General features: G+C 40.2%; 1 protein-coding gene across 2 annotated transcripts in view; it reads left to right on the top strand.

Moving 5' to 3' along the window:
• The window catches only part of MNAT1 (MNAT1 component of CDK activating kinase), a 116311-nt gene that overhangs the window by 10853 nt on the left and 81344 nt on the right, over positions 1-24114 (top strand). For both annotated transcript variants that reach the window (XM_062494880.1, XM_062494878.1), the window contains exon 2: positions 23199-23351. In XM_062494880.1, the coding sequence (XP_062350864.1) occupies positions 23199-23351 (153 nt within the window). The remainder of the gene's footprint in view (positions 1-23198; positions 23352-24114) is intronic.

Raw genomic sequence — 24114 nt, 5'->3', positions numbered from 1 at the left:
TGCTGATTTCTTGGAACGTTTTAGTTTCTACTCTTGCAACAAAATTTTGCAAAACAAACCCATGGTTTCTGTTCTGTCTGCCTGGTTTTAGGGAAAGGTGATACAGGACGTGTGTGCAGAATTAGCTGCCTTCACATTGGCAGGATCTCAGTGATGTGCGAGTGAAACATCCCCTCGGAGATTTGCTTCTTGGGATGAAGTTAGGGAGCTCAGATTGCATGGGGTCTGTGGGTGAACCTTTGCTGTCAGTTGACAGATTTTGGAAGGGAGCCTTCTCTTCTGCAGGGAAGGAAGGTGTGACTGCGAAACACCTTGTGGCCCTGGGGAAACTGAAATGGTGTAGTGGTCGAAAGGGGAGGCTGACTCCCAGTCTCACTGTATGGCAGTAAAGGAAGCTGCAAAGGTCACAAGGGAGACTTGCTTGGACATGACTACATGATAAGCTGAGAGAAAGAGTGTTGAGCATAGAAAGATGTGAAGTTCTTGGAGAATGAAGGTATGGGAATGTGAGAGATGAGGATAGCTTGAACATTGTGGTGAGGGGCTGTAGGTGTGTAAATGGAAATTAGCCAAGCCTGGATACAAAAGTCATGGCCAGGTGAAGAAGGAAGGGTGCAGAAGGGCACTCAGATCCTGCATTCCCTCACTGGGCTGGAGCAGCACCCGGGAGTTGGAGTTGTTTTACAGAGCCCTGGGATGGACTTGGCCAAGTTCCTGGCGTGCCCCATTTTATAGGGGCTCTGCTGTGCCCATGGGATGCCCCTGTGGGAAGTGCAGGCTCTGTGCAACTGCTCCCACCCTCCCCTGGGAGCCGGGCTTTGAGCAGAGGAAATCCTATAGAGCGCTAATGCTAATCACTCTCAAATCAGGAATGTGAAATTTGGGCATGCTTCAAGCATTAATTATAGTGGCTTAATTTCCTTATCTGGTAATATGGGGATAATGCTACCTCATGGTGGTTTTGAGAAGGTCAGTTATTTAACGCTGTCTGTGAATGCCAAAGCAAACTGGAGAGGGGAAGAAAAACACTAAACGTGTCGAAGCAGGATTTGAGCAGGGCAGAATAAACAAGGTCTGAGGATAAACTGGCATTGCCTGTGTCTGTCGGCTGAGTGTTACCTATCCAAAAGGCTGAAAGAGATGGGATCTTAACAAACTGGAAAGAGCAACCCCTCATCCTGGTGCTTGGCAGGCCACGCACATTAACTGTGAGGAAAACATGTAATGCCTGGGCCATATACTGTGCAGGTTGTTAGAGGAATTACATGATATTGAGGCCTCTACCCCACTGCCTGGCTTAGTTGACATAAGGTAATGGATATTGAGGGGAGGAGCTGAGCAGCAGCCTGATTGCATAAGCCTTTTTTCCAAAGGAAGTCAGCTAGCACAATGTGGAGATACAATAAATTTATATTGTGGTGCACGACCACAAGAGGGATCAGACCGCTTGAATTTTCACTTTGGCATTTTTGATTCTGCCTTCTTTCTTGTAGCCTGTGTAACATATGGACATTTTAATTGTCTGACTTGCCAATGATAATATGAGAAATTTGGTTGAGTAGTGGGCTTGGCTATAGTTTGCTTTCTGTCACAGGTTTGTTTCTTGGCTTCAGTCTCTGCTGTAAAAACAAAGCTGCATTACTTCATGACTTTGATAAATAGATTTACATTTCTGTTTGCACAAGAAGTTATCTCTTACTGTTTGCTAAGTAAAGCTTCATTTCCAATACTTTTTTTTTAAGTGAATATTCTAAAAGTGAATGTGCCATTGAGTTCAGATAAAATATAGAGCCTGTATTTTACATGAGCTTGATCATTCAAACCTGGTTACTCTCTCCTGGTTTCATTCTTCTGGAGTATCACTTGTATAATTGGCAAACATATACAAGACAAATGCTGACCTGAAAGTGACCATTCCTTGAATATAATCGACCACAGTCACTTCCTCTTACACCTAATTAGTCTAGCATTTTGTTTTAAAATCCATTTGTTTTCTAGGGAGAGTAGAAAGATGCAAAGTTGCTTGAAGGAGAATTGTGCAAGCTTCTTTCTACTGTGTCCTTCCACTGCAAATATAGAAGCAGCTCTATCATTGAAAATTTAATGATGCTTTCATCAACATAATGCTGTGCCTCTGCATTCTCTGAAATGTATTCATTTTTAATGAGCTTCTAATTCTAATTTCAGGTAACAGGAGCAACTGAGCATAGCCATAAATCTGATTTGTTTGTGAACAGCGTGTCCCCTGTAATTTACAATTCCTTAAGTTGTCACTGATGACCTTTGGCTCTTTTGGTAGTTTGGTAAAAATGTTTTGTTTCAGGACTTTTTTATTTTTTTTTTTAAATAAAAGCCTCAGCAAACAGAAGCAATGGCTTTAAAACAACAAGGTGGTTGTCCCAGTGTCATATTGGAGTATTTGCATTTGAAAAAAATAATTGTTTTATTTATTTATTCCTTTCTAAGCAAGCTTGGGGTTAGTTCCTTAGTTAAAAAGTACAATAGTGGGAAAATATTTTGGGTATGTGGGAGAGCTGGTAATACTGAACAAAATATAGTATAGTGGATAATTAATTACAGAAAATGGAAATACTGTAAACCCTACTGCACTCTGGACAGTCTCAAACTGGAGATGCTTATGAAGCATCCAGTAACATTGCACTGCTGGAAGAAGCAACCAGGCTTTCTTGGCTTTTTCTTACTGGGAATGAATAATAACGCTGAAAAATGTTACTGTTTACCAAATTTTATGCAATAATGACACCTATGAGTACATAATTACATTTTCAATTAGAATAAGAAAACATTAACACTGAAACATTGTTTTGGTCATGTGAAAATACTTTATTGTTCTAGCTACATTATTTAATTTATGGTCCTTTTATTGTTTCTCATAATCATAATTGACATTATCCATAAATATTTAATTTGTGTTTTGGAAGTTAATTGCAGAAAAAGGCCACATATAATGTGATGCCACTGAGTAGAGAAACATAAAATTTAATAACCAGAAACATGCTATACTACACGTAGTATTGCCTTTGTAATAATACAAAGTGTAATGTAGGATAGGATGGGATGATACCATTCTTGGCAAGGTGAAGTTTTTTGTTTCATCTGTTAACTTCCTTGAAAAGAAATCTTAGTTTAATAGCAGGAGGAAGCTGCACTTGCATGGCACATGTTTCTATCCTGGTTTCTTTTGACAGTTCTTATTTTCTTGCATTCATTCACTTGCAGTATTACACAAGCAGGATGTTTTTCCATATATATTTTAAATCCAACTTTTAAAGCACTTTTTAGCAGCTTTGCAAATGAAAACAGCTTGCTGAGCATATTATATTGATATTCTGAACTGTTTCAGGTATGTGAAGCAGCCCTACAATTTTATTCAACCTTTAGTGAGACTTAGAACTTGTTGCCCTTGGTGGTCTCTCCTCGGTGCAGACCAAGAGGTGTTGGGCTGGCGTCTCCTGGGAGGTGCAGCTCTGGAGCAGTGTCCTTGGCACTGCCAGCTTTGGCACAGGCTCGGGGGCAGTCCCTGAGAGCACAGCCAGCCAGAATGGGGCAGGGGTGATGCCATTCCTGCCCTGGGTCAGCTCTGCCCTGCTGCCACGGGGGCCTTAGCCCAGGGGAAGGAAGCTGTGGGAAGTGCAGCGCAGGCTGCGGTGCCTGTGGTACGCTGGGTTGTAATCCCTGCTCTGGATTGTTCCCTAGTGCACGGCCCTGCAACTAGTCTGCTTCTTTACTTCTTGAATGCTTTCCTAAACGATTTTCAAGGCTTTCAGAGACTCCTTCCTTACAAGATCAGATCTGGTGTAGGCAGTTAGATCTGACATGTCCTGAAGTAGGAAAGTGAATGTTTGCTGTGCTCGTCTGTTCTGGAGACTTCACCCTGGGCAGTGCTGGTTCTGTATCAGTGATAAACGCTCCCACTGTGGACTGATACCCATATTTACTGAAGTTATGATGGCTAATTAAAAAATCAATTTTCTACTTAGAATTCCCATTTTGTAGATGTTTGGAATGCAGAGCAGTACAACAGAGGATTGGATGAAGGAACTGTATTAACAAGGCTGTTGTTTCAAAAGGCTGACTCACTTTATCAGGTATTTGAGTACCAGCATAGCCTCACTCCTGCAAGTAGCCCCTAGAAATAGTGAAAATCTGAATGTGATGATTACTTTTAGGATCAAACCCATGCTATTTATTTTCACTTCTAAAAAATGTACATGAGTTTTTCTGACATTTGTTTTTCTGTTAAATAGTTTGCTTAACACAGACAAACAGTTTATTTAAGATATGTTGATAGCACCTGACTTGGAGTTTGTCCTAATACAGTCACTTCTTATATTTGGCTTGGACTATTTACAGGAGAAGCTGCAGGTGAATGAGATGAGGGAGAAGTGTAGGTCTGTGTCATCTCCCCCTTTACATAGGATCAGTTCAAAGGTCTCTCATCATCATCTGAGTGATACCAGACCATTTACTTGCCAGTCTTTGGTTTGACTAGGTCAGCTTTTGACTAGGGATTGTAATAAATACACCAGTTCATTTCATGATGAGAGAGCATTTTTTTTTTTTGGTGCAAGTTTGGAGCAACTATATTAATAAAACTTTGTTTATTTTTCTTTCCTAATATCTGCAGATTTTTTTTTTCAGATTCTTCAAGAATAATTGGAGTATTGTTACCCGGAATCTATTGAGGATTCTATAGATGGTGCACAAAAGCTACATTCCAAGCTTTGTTTTAGAGTTTTGCTAAACTCTAAAACCCAAACGTTAGAAAATTGCAAAATAAGGACTCTGGCTTGGTTCCTCTGTATATATGGTAGTATACTATTATTGACACAGAATGGTATTTTTTGTGCTATAATCAGAAAAATTTAATTCATTACTTTTTGGACACATCAAACATATACAGCAAATAAGAGGATCATTAATTTCTCCCTTTTCTTTAGCATTCTTGATATAAAACTTTCTATGCCTATGCATTTCTCCTGTGATATTAAAGCAGTGCTGTCTCATCTTACTGATGAGAAAAATCACTGATGTTACAGATATTACAGATATGTGCTAAAAGGGGAATGTGGAACTTCTTTTCCATCAACACTTCAAATACACAGCCTACTTCCCCAGCAAACAAACCCAGCCTTTTGAAAGCCTCCTAATGTAAAATGTTAAACTTAGAATGTGCCAATCCCATGAGTAGCTGCTGGGCATTTTAGAAAAGGGTATTTGCATTACTTAAGAAAATTATACTTTAGCTTTTCTCTGCGGTATAACTTTGGAATTTTTACAAGTTTTATTGTGTCATAGAGTGTTAAGGAGTTGGAATGGACCTTAAGGTCATCTAGTACCAAACCCCCCTGCCATGTGCAGGGGTGCCTCTCAATGTCTTAGATTTACTTCTGCCAGGCATCTGTAGTCATACCCTTTCCAGTGGTATTGTTATTATTGCTTGGGCCCAAAATGTTATGGCTATCCCTACACTCTGCTTCCAGTACAGATGAGTTTTGTTACTGGCCAGGTTGGTGTAAAATATTTTTATGCGTTGGACATGATCAGACACCACTGGTGATGCCTTTTATGTATAAAGGCAACAGGAAGAGAAGTGGTGTGGTTAAGAAAACAAGTGAAAATTACTGACTGCAGGTGTGCGTTGACTCGCACTTGAGCCTCTGTGGTTAGTCCAGCTAATTAAAATCCAGGTGTTCCATGTGTCACACACCTGTTCCATCCTTGTGTTCCAACCCTTTTTCTGGCACTGAATGGTGAATCAGTTCAGGAAGGTGATCCCTTTCAGGGTTTTAGACTAGTTACCAGCTGAATTAGCTCCTTGTACTGCTCCTGGCCATGTATGCCGTTGCACAGGTTGCAGGGCAGATCTAAGCTACTGTAGGACTACTCTTGACCTTCCACCTATAGTAGCCATATTTTATACCAGTAAAAATAAATATATAAATCTGTATGAGGTACCTGCATATGTCTTCGTTGATAACTTCAGTGCTGTGCCAGAAGAGTGGTGTCCTGGTAACATTCCTACAGCCTAAAGTGCCTGTGTAGGTGTGTGTCAGCCATGCAGAAAAAGCTTTGATCTCAAATGATCCTACACAATTCCCCCAGTTCATACAGTGGGAGTCAAGATGTTTGTTTTAGTTGACAACCTGAGCTTTCAGAGGCTCCGTTTGTCTTTTGCTCAAACACGGTGTAGCTTGGATTTGGATTTTGCTTAAACAAATGACAAGGAACTGCCTCTTCATGTTATGTAAAGTTTGCTCCTGAAAATAAAAGGATCACTTGTGGATTACTGAAAGTGTTGCAATTTGAAAAGAGCTATGCTGGAGAGAAGACAACTTTCTTCTTGAAGTGGGAGGAGAGGTTTCAGATCTCTTCTCATTTAGATGTTTCCATGGTCCTTTCAAAACTTGTGCATGGATTTGATTTGGACAACATTGTCATCAGTGTGAATGGAAAGCTGCTATGAGAGATTACTCAGGAGAGTGCACAATATTGTCGTTCATAAAAGTGGTGGGTTTTGTTTGGCCTATTTTTCTTATGTATTTAAATGAAAATGGAGGTAATACAAAGCAAAATCTATTTGGAAGGTAATAGGAATGCCAGTGAAGCAAGTTTCATATCAAGCTGCTTTTTCTCTTCTCTCTCTCTTTTTCCTTTTTTAATGGCGGTAGCCAGAAGCCCTTTCATGAATCTCAGCTCACAGTTCTCTGCAAGGAAAGGAAAAACGCTTGAGTGAGCTGTAGTCTAAAAAGTAAACAGATTTGGGCAGGGAGGGTGAAGATACAGTAGGAACAAGAAACAATTTCCTCCTGAGTTAGTTGATACGGTGTCTCATGCTAAATTACTTGCCCAGTTTCATGCATGAGTTTTCAGTGGAGTTCCAGGGTGGGATAGGAAATAACATTAGGGTGGGATAGGCTCCTTATCTCCGTGGTGTTTTTTCTTCATGCCCCCTTTGGAATAGAGGAGGCGAGCTGGTGTCAGGGGGTGTTTGTGCAGTATCAGAGAGGTCATGTATGCAAGTAATCTTTGTCCCCATCTTTCTTGTTGCCTGACTTTGGAGGCCATCCCACAACTTCTGTGTGTGCAGGGGAAGAGAAGGGTAGGAAAAGTCACACTCCCATCAGTGTCATGAAAGTACTTTGTGTCCCAGGAGCGTTAAACTTGGGGTCTTTTCAAAGCTGAATAGATGCTGTACAGGTGAGTCAGCCTTTTGTGCTAAGGGCCAGGTGCTTGACTTATTTTCAAGCTGGCATGCTAGGACACACTGGCATTCATCGCATTTGTAAACAGTCCTCAGAGCTGAGGAAGGCTTTTGTCTTGTAACCGGTTTTCCTTAATGCTCTGGGAGTGACTGGCTTGATGCTTTTCCCCAGGTGGCATCAGCAGCCTGTGAAAAACGGAGGAAGCATTTCTGCTCTGTGACCTTTGCAGCAAAGTGATCTTCAGGGAGGACAACCAGGAATCAGTGTCTGCACTTTTGGTACTGTGCCCAAATATGTACACTTTTGACTCCAGAACAGGGACTGAAAGGCTGTATGTCCTGGACCAGCCCTTGGGAAGTGCAGTTCTTGTCCTGGCTTTTCTGCTGCCTGTGAATTTGATGGTTGACAAGTCATTCCTGCAGAACAGGAGGAGAAACCTTTTGATTTTAGCAGTGGAAAGATTGTTGCTGGCATTGGGAATGGAACAGAGCAGGTTGTGGTCTGTTATGCCGAGTTCTATGTCAAGTTTAGGCTCACTTTTCTGGATGAGTGTTCAGGTTTCTTTTTAGTAAGCTAAGTCTAAATAGTTTAATATTAGTCTAAAACCTAATAATTAGTTTTTATAGCATTTGTTTTTGAAGAGGGACTGGAGAGTATTTGTCTGTAGCAAAGAACAGATGAAAAGTAGTTCCTGGTGGGTTTTCTACAATATGTGGCATAAGGATGGCCTCAGTGCTGGGGCTGCTTGCAGAGGTGAATGTTGGGCCATCCTGGACCCACGCAGTATTGCTAGGGAAAGCAAAAACTCCACTTATGTGGGATTTATCCAGTGCATGTAATAAGTGCTTTCTCAAGTATCTGTATTCTGTTTTTTTTTTCCTTCTTTCTATGTAGTAGGGTTTTTTGTTTGTTTTCAGTAGGCCATTGTCTTGAGTGGCCTGGTCTTGCAAACAGTAATGAACAGGCTTTTTGTTTACTGGTGATACCTGTGAGACTGTTCAAATAAGTATATGGAGCTGAATCCAGGACCTCCTTGAAGCCCATGAAATAGTGAGGGTTTGTTTCCCCTTCTTCCTTGAGACCTCAATTCCCAGAGGGCTGTGAAGCCAGTTCACCTCTCCCAGTAGTCACTGACTGAAGGATTAGGCCATTTTTTTCATAGTAAATATGAAAATAATTCACATTTTGACATGTAATGTCTGAGAATGTACAAGCTACAAGCTGTTGTTCAGCCACACAGTTTTAGCTTATCGATGATGAAGTCTTGAGTGTTAACATGCCTCTTAAATGGCTATTTTGGGCATATGAAAAGTGACTTAATTGTATATTGTCAAAACCATAGAACCTCTTTTGGCCTGGACATTTAATAGACCATTTAGCCTCACTTCAATCTGGTTTTGATCAGAGCTGCTGAGCAGAAATCACATGGGTTTGTGTTTCACTGTTCACTGCTGTGTAGGTGAGGGTAAGAGGCAGGTGCTGGGGACAGTTTGAACTGTCAGACTTCGTGCCCAGAGTGACAATTGCTGCCTCTCTAGCAGAACCTAAACATACATTATCTTGTTAGTGCATTCCCATCTTTATGCAATTAAACTGTATTATGTTTAAGCTGCCTCCACTGTGCATGTTCCCACAGTTCTAACAGTTTATCATTTAAAGCCTATGAGAATTTGACTGAGATTTGATTCCACCTGTACAGCCCTGGCAGCAGTGGAGTGTGATTGTATCTGTGTGGTTTAAGTGCAGCTGCCCTGAGAAGTGAGAGTGCTCCAATCGGTATTGTCAAGGTCTTCAGCAGCCAGATAAGAGGGAATGACCCGCAGGAAGTACTCCTTTGAGGGGCAGTCTTTGTTCCATGAGAACACATTCAGATAAAAGGTGAAAATTGACCATCTTGGCATTCCCTTGCCTTAGGGAATGGTCAGCAAGGCAGGTCAGCAAGGAAGTTTCCTTGCAGTGTTTAATAAATACTGATATCTGCAGAAACCCCAGTATTTCACACATGGCTCAGCTCTATCACTTGGAAGTTTTGCAGATGAGTACTTGTCAGTTCTGGAAGCTGTACTATATATTGCTGTTAAGGTGATATTTTGGGGTGGAGTATTTTTTTTTTTTTGGATAAGCATCTATATCTTAAAATTGTCTGAGTCATGTATTCTATTTTTTAATACAAAACGATTTTGAAGGCTCAGCATGTTGTAGCGGTCAAGATATGATTCTAAGCATAAAGAGCCATTGAAATGCCTCCTGAAAGGAGGGGAAAGAATATTATGTCCCTAGGGTCTCTGAATTAATTTGCACATATATTTATTTCTAATGACCTGGGCAAAGCTTATTTGCATGCTAATTAAGGTATGTGATGGGTCCAGTTTTGGGGCTGACATCTCCCTGCCCCAGTTCACTGAGGGGTGGTGTTGGTGGCAGGGCAGCAGGTAATGGTTGGTTCTGCTTCTCCTGTACAGACAAGACAGTTCTTTCTCTGTTGGGTTCAGTCATCTTGGGAATGTTGCCCGATCTTTCTGATTTCCGTGACCAGCTGTAGCAAGGTTTTTCACTGGGGAATTTTGTTAAACTGGTTAACTTTGTGCATTGGATTCAGGTCGTGCTGCAGTGGGTGTCACCAAACTCGTTTTACAGGGTTTTCCAAGGAAAACACCCGGTATGGTATTTTCTGCCCTGGGTAGGCTGGTAGGCTGTAAATGGCTCTTTCAGTTGAGCTGTAGTTGCTTTTCAGATACCTGAGTTGCACAATGGCACCGTGACTCATGAACCACACAGCCTGTGTCCCTAACTGGATTCTTTTGAGGCTTTGATTGTTATGTGCCGGGGTGCAGTCTTCAGTATCTACAAGCAATCCATCTTTTCCTTGTCTTTGGATCTTTTTTGTTTTAGTTTTTACTAGTAAATTTGGCTTGTGTGTTGTGAGAGTAGGGAAGGTGATCGCTTTTCTGTAACATCCTAATGTTTCTTGTAGAAAATACTGGTAAACTATGGAATGCCTTACACATCTCTTCAAAATGTTGCATGTGGTTTTAGGATGTGTAAGCAGCATGAATTGACCTTTAAAAGCTGAAAGTTAAGAAAGTAGCTGAAGTTCACAGGAATCTGAGAAATTAACAGAAATGTGTTATAAATAGCAGGAATATAAAATGGCATCATAAAATGATGAGAGTAGATTTTCAGTGTGGTATCTCCTTAGGGATTAGTTTTTGGGTAGAGAATTAAATATTTTGCACGTGTGCAGCTTGCTTTGGTCAGGAAATTTAGAGGTGGTCAGTGTTACGTGGGCACTGCAAAATGTCAGGAATTGGAGGGGTCATTGCTTTCTCAAAATCTCATCCTTTGCTTTATTTTTGTATCTTCTCTGGATCTCCCAGTTGTTCATTTTGGATTTTGCTGGTGGCTATTGCTTTCTGGAAGGATCTGTAGAATCAAAAAATCATGTGTAAAATAGATTGATTTTTATTTTTTGAATGGGTGGTTGTAAAAAAATCCTTTTCATTATTGTGTACAAGCTTACGATTTGACTGAGACTAGGAACATATAAAAAGCATAAAATCCTGTATTTCAAACTAAATAGAGTTGTATACTCAGGGGTGTTCTCCCCTGATTTGTTTTAATTTGACTGCCTTAGTGGCACTAGATAATATCAAGCATTCATTGTGTGTTATTTGTATGGGTAGGGAAAATACTATACACACTTTCTCAGGCCAGGAACAATGTTCTTTACACATGGCCTTTCATACAGTTGTGAGCCTAAATAAATGCTGCTTTTGAATATGTGCACAAATCCCATATAATTATGGAGCAGTGTGGTTAATTATGAGAGAACCTGCAGCATTGTGGAGTGCTCCTCAGCTGATGTTTGGATAAAACAGATCAGCTCAAATATTGTCTGGAACTGATCATCTGAATCTTGGGCCAGATTTCCTTTTCCGTACTCGTTTTCAGTGGCTCTTTAGTTAATCAGGGGGAGTAGTGGGGCTCTGGTGGCACAAATCATATGGATATAGCCATGGATAATGATGGGGTTTGGTTGTCTGTGTGATATTTACAGCTGAATTAGTGAATGGAAATGGAGAACTCTTTTCTTTACCATTAATATTACACAGAGATAGGAATGAGCAAAAATGCTCTGCAAAATGAGTAAGTTGGACTAGTCCCACAGAGGGTGGCAGGTGAGATTTATGCTAAAACAGGCATTAGAAAATACTCTTCTAGGCTATTTCAACACACAAGAACGAGCCACACACAAAATTCCAACAATCTGTACTCTGAATTTTCTGTACATGGGAGGAACTTCACATAATGAAGAACAGATTTGTGGATATTTATCTGACTTCAAATCATTTGACAACAATTTGATCATGATCATCTCACCAGTGCGGGGAGGCAGCTGTGTGTCCTCCTCCCTCTTGTCCCAGCGTCTGCATCTGCTGCTGAGTAACTTCTCTGGGGTGTTCTGCTTTGTGTGGTTTGTGGCAGAATGGGTACTGAGAGAAATACTAACAAGAACAGAATGTATTTGGTTAAAACTTTTTTTGCTTTCGTCTCTTTGATCTTCCTTTAATACGCGTCGTCTGTCCTCTCGTTCCTTCTGTGCAACTGATTCTCCTCATTTGCTTTTCCTACTGACAAACACTGAAAGAATAAATATGCATCACGATTTTTCGTTATGATAATATTCTTTGAAATGTGCTGCAGCTTTGAGAGAACAGCTCGTGTTATGTCTTTGCAATGGTGAGTAATGTGTTTGCTCACTTTGTGTTTGATAACCTGTGAAGCTCCCTCCAGCTTCACTGGAGTAGGGCTGGGTTTTTATTCCCTGCCATCTGTAGGAAATGATTGAGATGCCAGCTAATGAAGGTCTGACATGTTCTCCTTTAATACCTAAAAGTAGTTGCATTGAATATGGTCTTACAATTTAGCTTCAAAAAGTTTGCATGACCTTCATCACGTGGTTTAATGCACCAGAATAGCAGTTGCCATTTATTTTTGAGCTTGAAGAATAAGCATTTTTTTGGAATTATTAAATTTGAAATGCAAAAAAAAAAAAAAAATGTTCCCTACCATGCTTTAAGTAGGTCAGGATTTCTGCCACCCTTAGAAAGGAAACTGAAACCTGACCTGCTCTGTAGTCAGGGTGGGATGGGGGAAGGAGGTTTTGTTGTGTTTTTTACTCTTTTTTCTTTCTTTCTTTTTTTTTTTATATCCCTAATAAGTCAAAATATACTTGCTTTTTTGAGATTTGTTTCACTGGCTGCGTGTTGCATATTGTAGGGTATTTGAAGACATCCCTGAAATATTTGTCATGCTGTGTCCCACCAAGAATGTAATCTTAAGGTCTCCACTGTTTATGAAGCACAGTCTATATTTTATCTCATGCTGAGAAAAGATGTGATAATGGTTGTTTGGGGATTATGTGAAAATGAAGTGAGGAATGACCCTTAAAAATTGGTAGGAAGTGGGAGATTCCCAAATGAGACCAGGGAGGAGGGGAAGCTGACTTGCTGCTGTGGGGTTTTTCTAATGAATATAATTTTTGCACTTATAATGGGGAAAATTAAGGTTGGGGAGAGAAGGAAGCATTTAAAGAAAGTGCAATAAAAAATCTCTTGGGCTACAGAATTGGAAACTAAAGCTGTAATTCGGGGAACTTGTGTTTGTCAGTGGTGCAGTTTCAGAGAGTGCAGGTATTTAGCCTGAGAAGGTGCCCTGTGATGCAAAAGATCATTAGTGGATCAAAAGTGCTGGGAAGTGATGTGATGTAAATGAGCTTCAGGCACAAGGTAGCACAGCCACTCTGAAATGAGAGACCTGGTGCAGTTGGAAAATGCTTTACTTGGTTTTGGGTTCATTCTTTACATCTCCTTTAACTTTCTTTAGGTTAAAAACAAAAGATTTGCCAAAACATTTATTTTAAAAACATACTTGCCTAGGCTTATTTCTTGAAGGATGAAGTCTGAATTTGGATGAAAAATGGCAATAAAGTGTTACTGAGTTGCATCTTTTGTTTTTCTGCAGCTTAGCGTTCAGAATAATTTGGGCTTCGCTCTGTGAGGTATTAAAGGAGTTCATAGAGATCATTCTTCTTTCTCTGACGTCCAGCTATTCAAATTGCAATAGTAAAGCCAACAGAGATTTAGCAAGTCATTCTAAATGGTGCTTTAGGGACGGGAATAATGTCCTAATCAATTGAAATTTCCGTAGGGAATGGTGATATGATGTAAAATTACCTACATTAGTCCAGAAAACTCCTGTGATCTCAACAGCAAAAATGCTTCTGAGTCCTTAGTATTCAAAGGCTACTGGTGCTTTTGGTCTGTCTCACTGAAAAGGCAGCAGCCTTGAAAAGCACTTGGTTCCCTGGGGGTTTATTGGACTGGAGAGGAGGGAAAGGGTGATTTGTTGAGTCATGACCGCCACCTTTGGTGCAGAAAGGATTTTTTTTGCATGCTAGTAGAATATATCTCCATAGCAGATTACATGTTCTATCTGAAGTAGGGACAAGTGGAGGATTCTAACTCCAGTTTCTTCTGTGTGTTGTATTGGTTATTAAGGACAAGCAGAGTGGTGTGATCTTACCTTTTCTGCTCCCACAATGTAAAAAAATTGATCTAAAAAATTAATTGATCTAAAAAATTGAGTCAACTTTGAGTCTCTGACATATATGTATTATGGGTTATTCCAGATAAGATAAATTACTTGCTTTTTGATAGAAGAATATTAATCTCTTTAATTTGGGAAGACTGCTTTAGACTGAGGGCTAAGAGTGATTACTGTTATGAGCAGAAGGAACAGATGATTGAATACTGAAAAAAAAGTTTAAAGGAAGACAAGCATAGCCCAGATGTTCTAACATGCACATAGTTTTAGCTTTTCTCTCTCCTTTTTCATTTTTCTTCCTAAGCTATTGTTTCAGGGCTTCAGTTGTTAGAGCGCATAACCAGGACCACAGATAAGACTGGAGACATCTTCTTTACCAAATCTAGTTGCCTATTGAAGACATCAGGTCATCAAATCCTCCTCTTGTTAACTTACAAAACTTTTAAAAACTAAGTAATGTTAATTTTTTAAACTGCTTTTTGTTTCAAGACTCCCACTGTTGTGACCGATGAGAAGTACAATTTCCAGTATGAAGTTCTACTCTATTGGTTGGACTTGTTATAGTTCAGTAGCTTTTTCTGCTGTTTTTCCTGAAAAGCCAATCTTCCTAATCTTGTGGTTTCCTAGTTGCCTTTTTGTGCATTTATAGGATGAGCTCATCTGTTTTGAGTGGGATTGACCAGAACCTCACTGGTCACTTCAGGTTAAAGCTCTCATCCTGCTGGCGACTTTCAAACAGCAGCAGCTCTTCTGCTGCTCCTTGGGTTCCTTGTTCTGCTTTTTCCTGACTGCATCACATGCCAGGGGAACCACGAGGTGCTACTTAATTGGTATAGGGCTGTCATTTTCTCTGCTTGATGCTCTTTAAGTGATGAGCTCCCAGTGACTCTGTGACTTGTTTCAAATGCTTGAAATAATTTTTTTCAGTTGTGTTGTCTTCTGTTTCTGTTGTGGAAGGACTTGGCTGTAAAGTAATCTTGTGTACTTTGTGTAAAATATTCTGAAATAATTTGTCTTTTGGCTGTCTTATTTTTAGCAATTCTGAAAAATAGTATTTACCCTCTGTCTGCTACCCCACACATAATTGCATTGCTTATGTTTTAACTGTTCATTGACTCAGCTTTTTAGAGGCGTGTTGATCAAGCATTTTATAGGTTTATACCCTGAAATAATGATGGATGCTGTTTGGGTCTTTTTTTCTCTCCTTATGCTTTTGGGTCAAGGTAAACTAGCTCCAAAAGGAGGAGGGAAGGAAAAATTCTGATAAACAGTGTTGGGTGCTGTTGATTCAGAGGCTGGCAAGAGAAGAAGAGCTTTTTATGCCATCCCACCGAGTGGAAATCCCTGGGATCTTAGTTCAGTGATCTTGTTCAGACTGTAACCTGCCTGTGTGGTGAACTCAGTGGAAAAGTTTATCTGGCTGAAAAATGACCCCAAAAATCACTGCGTGGCTGCACAAATGTTATCATGGCCTGTGGGAGAGGACAGCAGGGGAAGGACAGTGCACAGCAGTGCAGGTTACAGCAGCTTCTCTGGCATTGGTGCTGACTTAACATGTAGGGATACACTTCTGGAGTTCCTAAGCTGAAAATATAAACTCATGGTTGTTGGGACTTCTGCTGCTTTATCAGAATGGCAGATGATGTGTTAACCCTTGAGTTTGGCCATTCGTTTGTGTAATTAAGTAAAAAGAAACAGTTGATTTGATTGTATCATAAACCAAGATTTATGCAGGAGCTCCCACTTGGTCATGGCAACTTGTTCTTTCAGTCATTTCAAACCAAAGCAGTTTAGTCTAGGGAGGACATCACTTTGTTACACTTTGTTTTTTGAGCACTGATAGGGGTTTCAGAGCTATCCAGGACATTGTGGAGCAATTACTGCATCACCTGGCTGTTTTTTCAGTTGTTCTTATTCATGTGTACCTACACCCACACTGTCTCTGTGTTTGAATAGCTTGAGGAAACTGGACTGTGTACTTTTCATGCTTCAAGTCAAACACAAGTCTGTGCTCTTGGCAGGAATTTGGCTTGGTTCCTCTCAATAGCTGGGAGAGATGAGCCAACACTTGTAGATCACTCAACAGTATCTTTGCAAAAGATGGCTCAAGATTTTGATTTTTGAGAGACTTTTAAAACCTTGCAAGTTTCCCACTGAGACCCCAAACAACTGTTGTATTTTGGAAAACCTTGGTCATATGCCTGGTTCTCTGACAGATGTGTCTTATCAATTTGATCTTCTTACTCTGAGATTAGACATGAAATGTGGGAGTGTATCGTGACAAGCCCTCAGTAATGTGGTCAGGATATCCCATCATGCCACAAATACCTTTAAATGTTTTTCCCCTTTTACTGTAGAGCCACATTTCCTTGTCTTGTTCCCACATGCTGTTGTTGCACTGTAAAATGCATTGAGAATCCAAGACAGAAGGTAAAAGTCTTGTTTCAGATCAAGTAAGAGATTTGACATGAGTGTTTTGGGACCCCCAAGTGTTTATTTTTTGTTGTCTATGTTGTAGTTCTTTTCTGCATGATTTCTGGCTTATGTAGGAGTTTGGTGTGATGGAGCAAGTGAATGCTGAGAGTACTTGGGTCAGTAAGACCTGTCAGCTCTAGGGACAACTCAGCCCACACCGTGGTGCAGGACTTTCTCACAGAGTAAGAAATGGATATGGAAGGATAAGGGAGCAACGTATCTCATGTGGAGTTTGGTGTGAGATCTCACACTTGTTAATGAAAAGTATGTTTGTCTTGTGAGACAGTGGGTGACATTGAGCTGGTTTGTGTCTAAAGAAGTGCAGTTTTGGCAATTTGGACAGACCTGGAAAATTTCATGTTTGTGACTTAAGTTCAGGTGTGCTGTGGGCAGGTGTTGATCCTGATAACTACTTAATTTGATATTTGCTGAGAACTCTAAAAACCTGCAAAGTTCTCATTGAAGGAGAATAAAGCATAATAAAAAAGGTTATTGACAGAGTTGAATTGTTTTTTTAGTGCATGTGTTTGCCCAGTAGACCATAATGGATTTGGAGTAGTTGTTCTGGTACACTGAGTAAATTCTGGGTCGGTTTTGGTGTGCCTAGTCATTGTGAAAGCACTTATTTCTCAATGCCACACAGCTGCTCTTGAAGTGTCAAGAACTCGCCTGTCAAGTAGTGGCCTGTTGTTTGACCAAACTGGCAGAATGGTGCTGTAAGACATGTTTTTATGATTATGTCCTTAATTGACTAGGCAGCACTGTGTCAGAAAGAACCACTTTTATTTGAATGCCCATAGAAATATTTTTTTCTACACTATCGAGAGTTAATAATCTAAGTGCTTCTCTAATTTTCTTTTTTTTCCCTTATGGAAAAAAGAAGGGCTCATCTGTACTGGATAAAAGTGATTTAAGTTCTAGCTTCCTGCAAATTCTCTTGTCAGGTCCAAGCCCCTTGAAATGGTTTCCTAGTAGAGATGTTGAAACACAATGGGTAGTGGAAATGTTTGTTTATTATTAACTGACTCAGTATGTCTTTATTTTTTTTTTCTCTCCTTTTGAAATGCCAGTCAGTCAAGGTTGTTGCTCAGCCACTACCTGGTCTGCTTTATTTCTGATGCAGCTGAGGTGAACTGGTCTGTACAGCAGAGTATGTACATGGGAGTTTGGAAAATAGGGTTAACTGTGCCTGAATGTCTCCTAAATTTTTGAGATGTCTGGGCTCATTTAACCTCCTCTTTCTTCGATACGGAGCAGAACTTGTCTGACAAAACAAAAATGAAACAGAAGTGGAGTGTGTGCATCCTTTTCCCAAAAGATATAAATAGTCTAGAAGGAGGATTGTGTTCTCAGCAGCTTGGCAGATGATGCTGAGAATTGACATAACACAGGCAGAGCACTGGAATCTCTTTTTGCTTTTGCTTTGTTGCTTAAAGGAGGGGGTTCAGATCAGCTCTCTGGAGTCCTGATACTTTTGAGACAAAAATGAAATGTTAGCAAAGCAATCTCTGAGATTTTGTGTCACTGTGTGTGTGACTGGGCTGAAGAGAAGGGAGCTGCAGACAACTGCAGATCTTATCAACAGTCTTTAAAACCCCAAAACTCTCGTTTGAATTGAGCACTTCTCATCTGAATCTGATTGAGCTGTGGTTCCTGCCTGAAAGCTGTGTCCTATTGCCATGACAAGCTGTAGTCTCTGTGTGCCATGTGGGCTGCTTGTGAGACCTGTTTATTGACTAGTTGAAGACAAGACCCATTGTGTGGGTTTTTTGGCTAAATAAGGTTTTGAGAGCATTCTGAAGCTGTCTCCTCACAAGGTAAGGGCAGCAAAATCCCCATTGGTAGAATTTAACAGAATCTGGAGAGGAATGAGAGAGACAGTAATTGATGTCACCTTCTCCTATCTCCCTTTTTAATTGGCAGTCAGGGAAGAGATGACCCAAAAAACATAGGCAGCAGCTACTGCAAGTACTTGAATAAGGATTCATGGATTCCTGAAGCTGAGGTGTGATAACACTGATTTTTACCCCTAACTCCCCTACTGATCTTTTAAGCTCCTTTATTCTGAGGTTCTCAGAAGCGCTTGATGTCACTAGTGTCACACTTCTCTTCCCTCTGCTTTTAGTCCCTGTGGTGTAACATGGGAAAAAAAGGCTTTAGCTGGGTTCTTTTGGCTCTTTTGGACCACAGAGGTCATGATTGCTGCAGACTCTAGGAAGAACCTGCCTTCTAGGCTGTGTCTGTGAGTCCTTCAGCCCAGAAAATAAAGCTGCAGTGGCCAGCTGCAAATCGCTGATGAGCAATTGGCTATGTAGCAGAAACCACTGTGACTTGTTAAATATACTCAAGGTTATGAAATAAACAGGTTTGACAGCTGCTCTCCCCAAACTGGGCTGTTCTTGTCTCAGTTCAAGAATCACTGCTTGAGAATATCAAATTGTCTAATCCAAGCTAAGCAAGAAGCCCAGGAATGTTTCTAGAAGCATCTTTGATTTTAAAAAAACTAGATGTCATTCTGTAAACTTTCTCATGTGTGTGTTTTCTGGTTTTTAATATTCCATCCCCATAAATCAAGTCATTCCACTTCTGTAAGTAAATTTCCCTCTGTCATTGAAATTGAGGAACAAGTGAAAACATCAGTTTTGCTGATTCTTTCCACTCCTCTTGTTTGTGGTTCAGGTCTTGGCTATGTATTGAAGACTGTATTATCATTTTTTAATCAAAACTGTTTCTTCCATAGTAGATATTATAATTAGTTTTGTTACTTTAAATAACGGAAACATCTTGGTTATAAAAGCTGAAGAAAGAGTGGCTTAGAAATTCTAAGTGTTTGATAACTGTTTAATTCTAATTGTTTAATGAGTGTATGTACTAAAAATAGACTTTGTAAAGAAGGGTAGTAACTCATTCTGTAATGTTCCTAGTCAACAGCAAAAGCTGTAAAGATTTTTTCTTTTTAACTGAAATGATTAATGGCTGCATATCTGAAATCCTACAAATTTTTGTAATGCTCAGCAGAATCTAAAATTTTGAGAGAATATCTTGTGTTCCTGCTTGTGAAAATAGCTGTTCCTTTAATCTGTTTTGTTTGCTCCCTTGTCAGCCAAGCTAAAAATGTGAGTAGCACCATCAAGCTATGCTAATGTTGAGCCATTTTCATCCTTTATTGTCCCAGAGGGTTGATTCCTTATCTGCCATCATCCCTGCATGAAGTGAATGTGTGCATGTGTGAGGAATGCAGCATTGGGCACAAATCTTGTACCCTTTGAAGACACTGTCCAAAACAAACACTTAGTTCTCAGTAAATGTAATTTATTTGATAAATGTCTTAACAGCTTTCTGGGGAGGAACTTTGTTTTCTGCAATATACCAAAAGCATTTGTAGTATGATCCTGAAGCCCTTGAACTTGGGGGCCTCTGGTGCTGTTTTTTATATTGATGTATTTTGCATTGATGGTACCAAACCGTGTAGATGCTTTGTTTGCTTCCCCCAAAGATGTGGTGTTCTGGGCTGCTCAGAGACTGGGTCTTTTGTTTAATACTTCATGGGGATGAAAGAGAAGAACAACAGATAAAAACACTGTCCATGAAATGAAAATGAGCATTCTAATGTTTGTTGGTGTCAAAGACCAGAAGACCTTATTGTTCCTGGTTGGCATTACTGATAGTTGTCCCTGTTCTATGTCGGTGTGTAAGTCCTTGGGCATTTTCTATTGATATCTTCATCCTGATTGCATGTTCTCAAGATACAAAAGGAAAATCCAAATCTCAAATCCAAAAGGAAATGAAATATTTTAGTGAGTGTGTGAAGTAGAATACAGATTGCGGAGGGTGTGCAACCTTGGTGTGAAGAGGAGAAGCAGCAGCATCACACCCTGTTTGTTTAGATCTCATGTGAAGCTGTTGTCTTCAGGGAAAATCAGTATTGAACAAATGTATGGATGTGACTTTTTAAAGTATGAATATTTGTCATCGTTAGTTTATATGTGAGGCATATCTGCATACATTATACACATGCAAATGAAAAATTGCCTGTTTAAGGCTCCTAATTTAAGAAAACATAGGGCCATCTTGGCCCTGATTTGAAGGTGAGTTTAACAGGTGCTTTGGTGCTTTGCTTTTTTGGAGAAAGCCACATATAATGTGTTGGCCAATGAAAGATGTGCAGAATGGTGTCCTGCTTCCACAGACAACTGTCATTACAGTAAGGCCAGTGGGAAAGTGTTGGACTTGGAAAGAAATGGAAGGATCTCCTGAAATGGTGTGGTCTGTGTGCCATGAGGAGCTCTCTAATGCCAGCTGTGGTGTTGGGGTGTCCCTCTGTGCTATTGAACGAGTTGGATACCTTTGGTGAAGTCACAGAAATTGCTTCATATCTCTAATAACTAACTAAATAATCCATATTAAAAAAGAAAATAATTTTTACGGTGCAAGGTAATTTTTTTTTTCAAGTCACATTTTAAAATCATTATTTCAAGATGTGAAAGAATTCATTAAATCCACCTTTATAACAATATGCCTTCCTGGTGATAACACATGCTCTGCAGTGAAACTAAAAGGAATTCCTTGGAGCAGAGTTGGGGAAATGGCTTTTTTTTCCCTTCCTCAAAAATCAGACGGAAGTGTGTGACCCAACATTGCCATTGGTGGCAGAGTGGCTGCTGTTTGTGGGGGCAAGGATGACAGATCTGCTCGGAAGGAAGCTTGGGATCTGTGTATATTGAATCTCTCCGGAGATGGGAGAGGAGGCAGGATGTGGACAGAGTCCAGCTCTGCCCTTGACTTGTCCCATACAGCCCCCTTTGAGTTCAGAAGGAATTATCTCCAAATAAATATAAGGGTGGATGTGCATGAGTGAGTGAGAATGTGATCACCTGACGTGGGATTCCCATAGTGAGGTGTTGACTCATCTTTTTATGTATGGAAAGCTATTTTGCAGCCTTAGAAACAGTGGTGTCAGTTGGGGAAGGCATTGAAGCACTTGTATGAAGTGCTTTTCCAAGGAGGGATTTTTTCCATAGTCAAGTCCTGTGCAAACTTGAAATGTCTTTGATTTAGGGAAGGGGGGAGTGAAGTAGTTTCAGGTGCTACTGTCTGTGAATAATATCCTGCACATGGAGCCCCTGTTCTGTTGGTCCTTAGGCAATACTGTGATAAAAAAACAATACAAACACCTGCGCTTGGATCCTGCTGAGTTCTGTCCTTTACACTCCTATTCTGTAACTTAGGAGGAGGGAAGCAGGGACTTTTCTGTGCTTTGGCTGCTGTTTTGGGAGATACACAAACAGCATGAGCTGCCAGAATGAAGGAGACAGTGAAGCTGTCCTTGTGTCAAGCTCCTGCATGCACAGACAGGTTGGGGGAGGAAGGAGAAAACCCATTCCCTGCCTTGCTTGCTCTCTTTCATTTACTGCTGCTCCTCCTGTAGTGGGGACATAAATTGCTTTATGTAAATGATATTAATTTCTCATTATTTTATTGAGTCCATGTTCCAGCAACTTCTAATTTTCAGGCTTAGAGTGCTAATGAAGTTTGATCTTTCTCTACCCAGATAATTTGTATTTGTAAATGCACTTTGTTTTCTAATGAAAGGAATTCTGGAGTAGGAAAATGGAATGTGCCCAAGTAAATTCAAGGTTTGCTCTTTAACACTGGCAGCTGCTGTGAAAGATGCAGGCTGAAGCTGTAGTGCTCCGTGTGTTAACAACAACCAAAATAATTGCCTTTTTTTTTTTTTTTTTAATTGTGAGATACAATTGTGTTTGTTTTGCACTTTCTAATCTTGAAAACAGAAGCTGGGTAAAACTGGTTGGCTCTCCTCATCTCTGCCTCTGTAAGGACTGGAACCAGTTTAGTTGGGGATAGGTCAGCAGTGTGAAAGTTCTGTTTAAGGTCTTTCTCAACCATGTCAGTATTGTCTCTCTTAACTTGTTTAGCTTTTGTGCTGGGTTTGTGAAGGTAAAACATGGCTTAGCCCTTAATGTACAACTGTTTTGGCTTCAATATTAGCAAAGCTATAAATAGGCTCCCCTTTGCCTCCCCAGCAGTAGGAAATGATTGCAGCAGGTGTTGTCCTCTGCTAGAAATTTGCACATTATTACTACCCAAGTACTTTTTTTCTTAAAATCAGCTTTCTTGTTATGTGTTCTTCCTTTATTAAATGGCAATTGTCTGGTCAGCAAGTATCTTGTTAAAATCTGAAGTGTTCATTAGGTCAAAAGAAATAAAAACAGGAAGGTATTTTTGGTTTATTTCTGTGCAGCCTCTGTGCAAAGTTTATTTTATATGCAATTTAAAAAATATTACCAGAAGGCATAGGAGGGCTGCATAAAGCTGGTTGCTGACTGAAATGGTTTTGATTCTTTCAGCTTTGCTGGGCTGGAGTTTATCTCAGGTTTGTTGTAGCAGTTCCTCTGAGACAGGACTAACAGATGCTTGGAAGTCTGCAGGCAAAATTTGTATCCATGCTTGGACTGAATTCTCCTTGCACTGTAGCATCAAGAAAATAAACGTGTTTTTTTTTTTTTTTTTTTTTTTTTTTTTTGTGTCCAGCAAAGTGGTGCTTGGAGTAAATAAGGATATTGCAGTCTGGCCCATGTGAAATGGGTTTGCTGGTGTCAGTAGACAAGCTTTCCCTTGATACAGACCCCATCATTTTGTTTGGATTAATGTTTGATCCCAGCAAAGAGCTGGAGAGTTTGGGCAGGGAGAATCAATGTGTTTGTGCTGCTGAGCCTGTTCTGTTCAGGGTGGAGGGCCACTGGTGGGTGCTGCAGACAGAGTGAAATCCAGGAGAGATGTGTTGTGCCAACAGCAAAAAGGGAGGGCAGTCTGTGTTTCAGCTCTTGTTTAACATCTGGGTGCCTTTGCACCCCTTCCTTTTTCCCACAGATGTGAGAGTTGTGTGGAGCTGCTGTTTGTGAGAGGGGCTGGGAACTGCCACGAGTGTGACACCCCCCTGAGGAAGAGTAACTTCAGGGTACAGCTCTTTGAGGATCCTGCTGTTGACAAGGAAGTGGAAATCCGGAAGAAAGTGCTGAAAATGTGAGTGTCACCATTTAAAAGATAAGAAGGTGGATGCATTTCATGGATCACAGTTTTTAAAAATGGACTTACTCAGTAGGACAAAGGAGATTTTTCTTTTTTTAAAATGGTAAACCATAAAACTTGACTCCATTTATCATAGAGGGATTTCAGAGAATCTGATTCTGTGCAACAATTGAGAGCTGAATTCTCAATTTAGCCTTGAGGGATTCCTGCTTAGTGTTAAAAAATGTTGGGTGTTTCTATGTGGCCTTCTTTGGCAAAGACTTGGCTCTCAAATGGAGATGATTATATATTGAGGGGGAGAACATGGCAGTAGAGCAAGAAACAGGACCTTGATTGTTCTGTTCCCTAGGGACCTGTTGTGAGAATTGAAGGCCAGTTCCCTTAAAAATCAAAATGGGCAAAAGAGAGTTCACATTGTTTTTTGCTTCACACAGCAATTGTTAGTGTAAATGGTTCTTTACAAGCCTGGTGTTACCAGTCTGTCATGTGGATTTGAAAGCTCTTGAAATTGAGATAAATGAGGTCTAAAATTTCGTCTTGCTCCCTTTGTGGCCAGGAAGCAGCATTTTATAAGGAGAATAAGTGAGCCAGTTGGTGTTTGATAGAAGAAAATCTGATAAATGTAACAACCCAGAGAGAGTTGTGGGTGCCTAAGTGAACTTACAGGTAAATTATAAGCTTGTCAGCCTTTATCTAAAACTTGGTACAATAGTAAATGAGTCATATAATGTTACTGAAATGTGGGGAAACTGTGCCA

Source organism: Cinclus cinclus, chromosome 6 (assembly GCF_963662255.1).
Source record: "Cinclus cinclus chromosome 6, bCinCin1.1, whole genome shotgun sequence".
NCBI lineage: Eukaryota > Metazoa > Chordata > Aves > Passeriformes > Cinclidae > Cinclus > Cinclus cinclus.
This window is presented reverse-complemented; position numbering and strand designations above follow the sequence as displayed.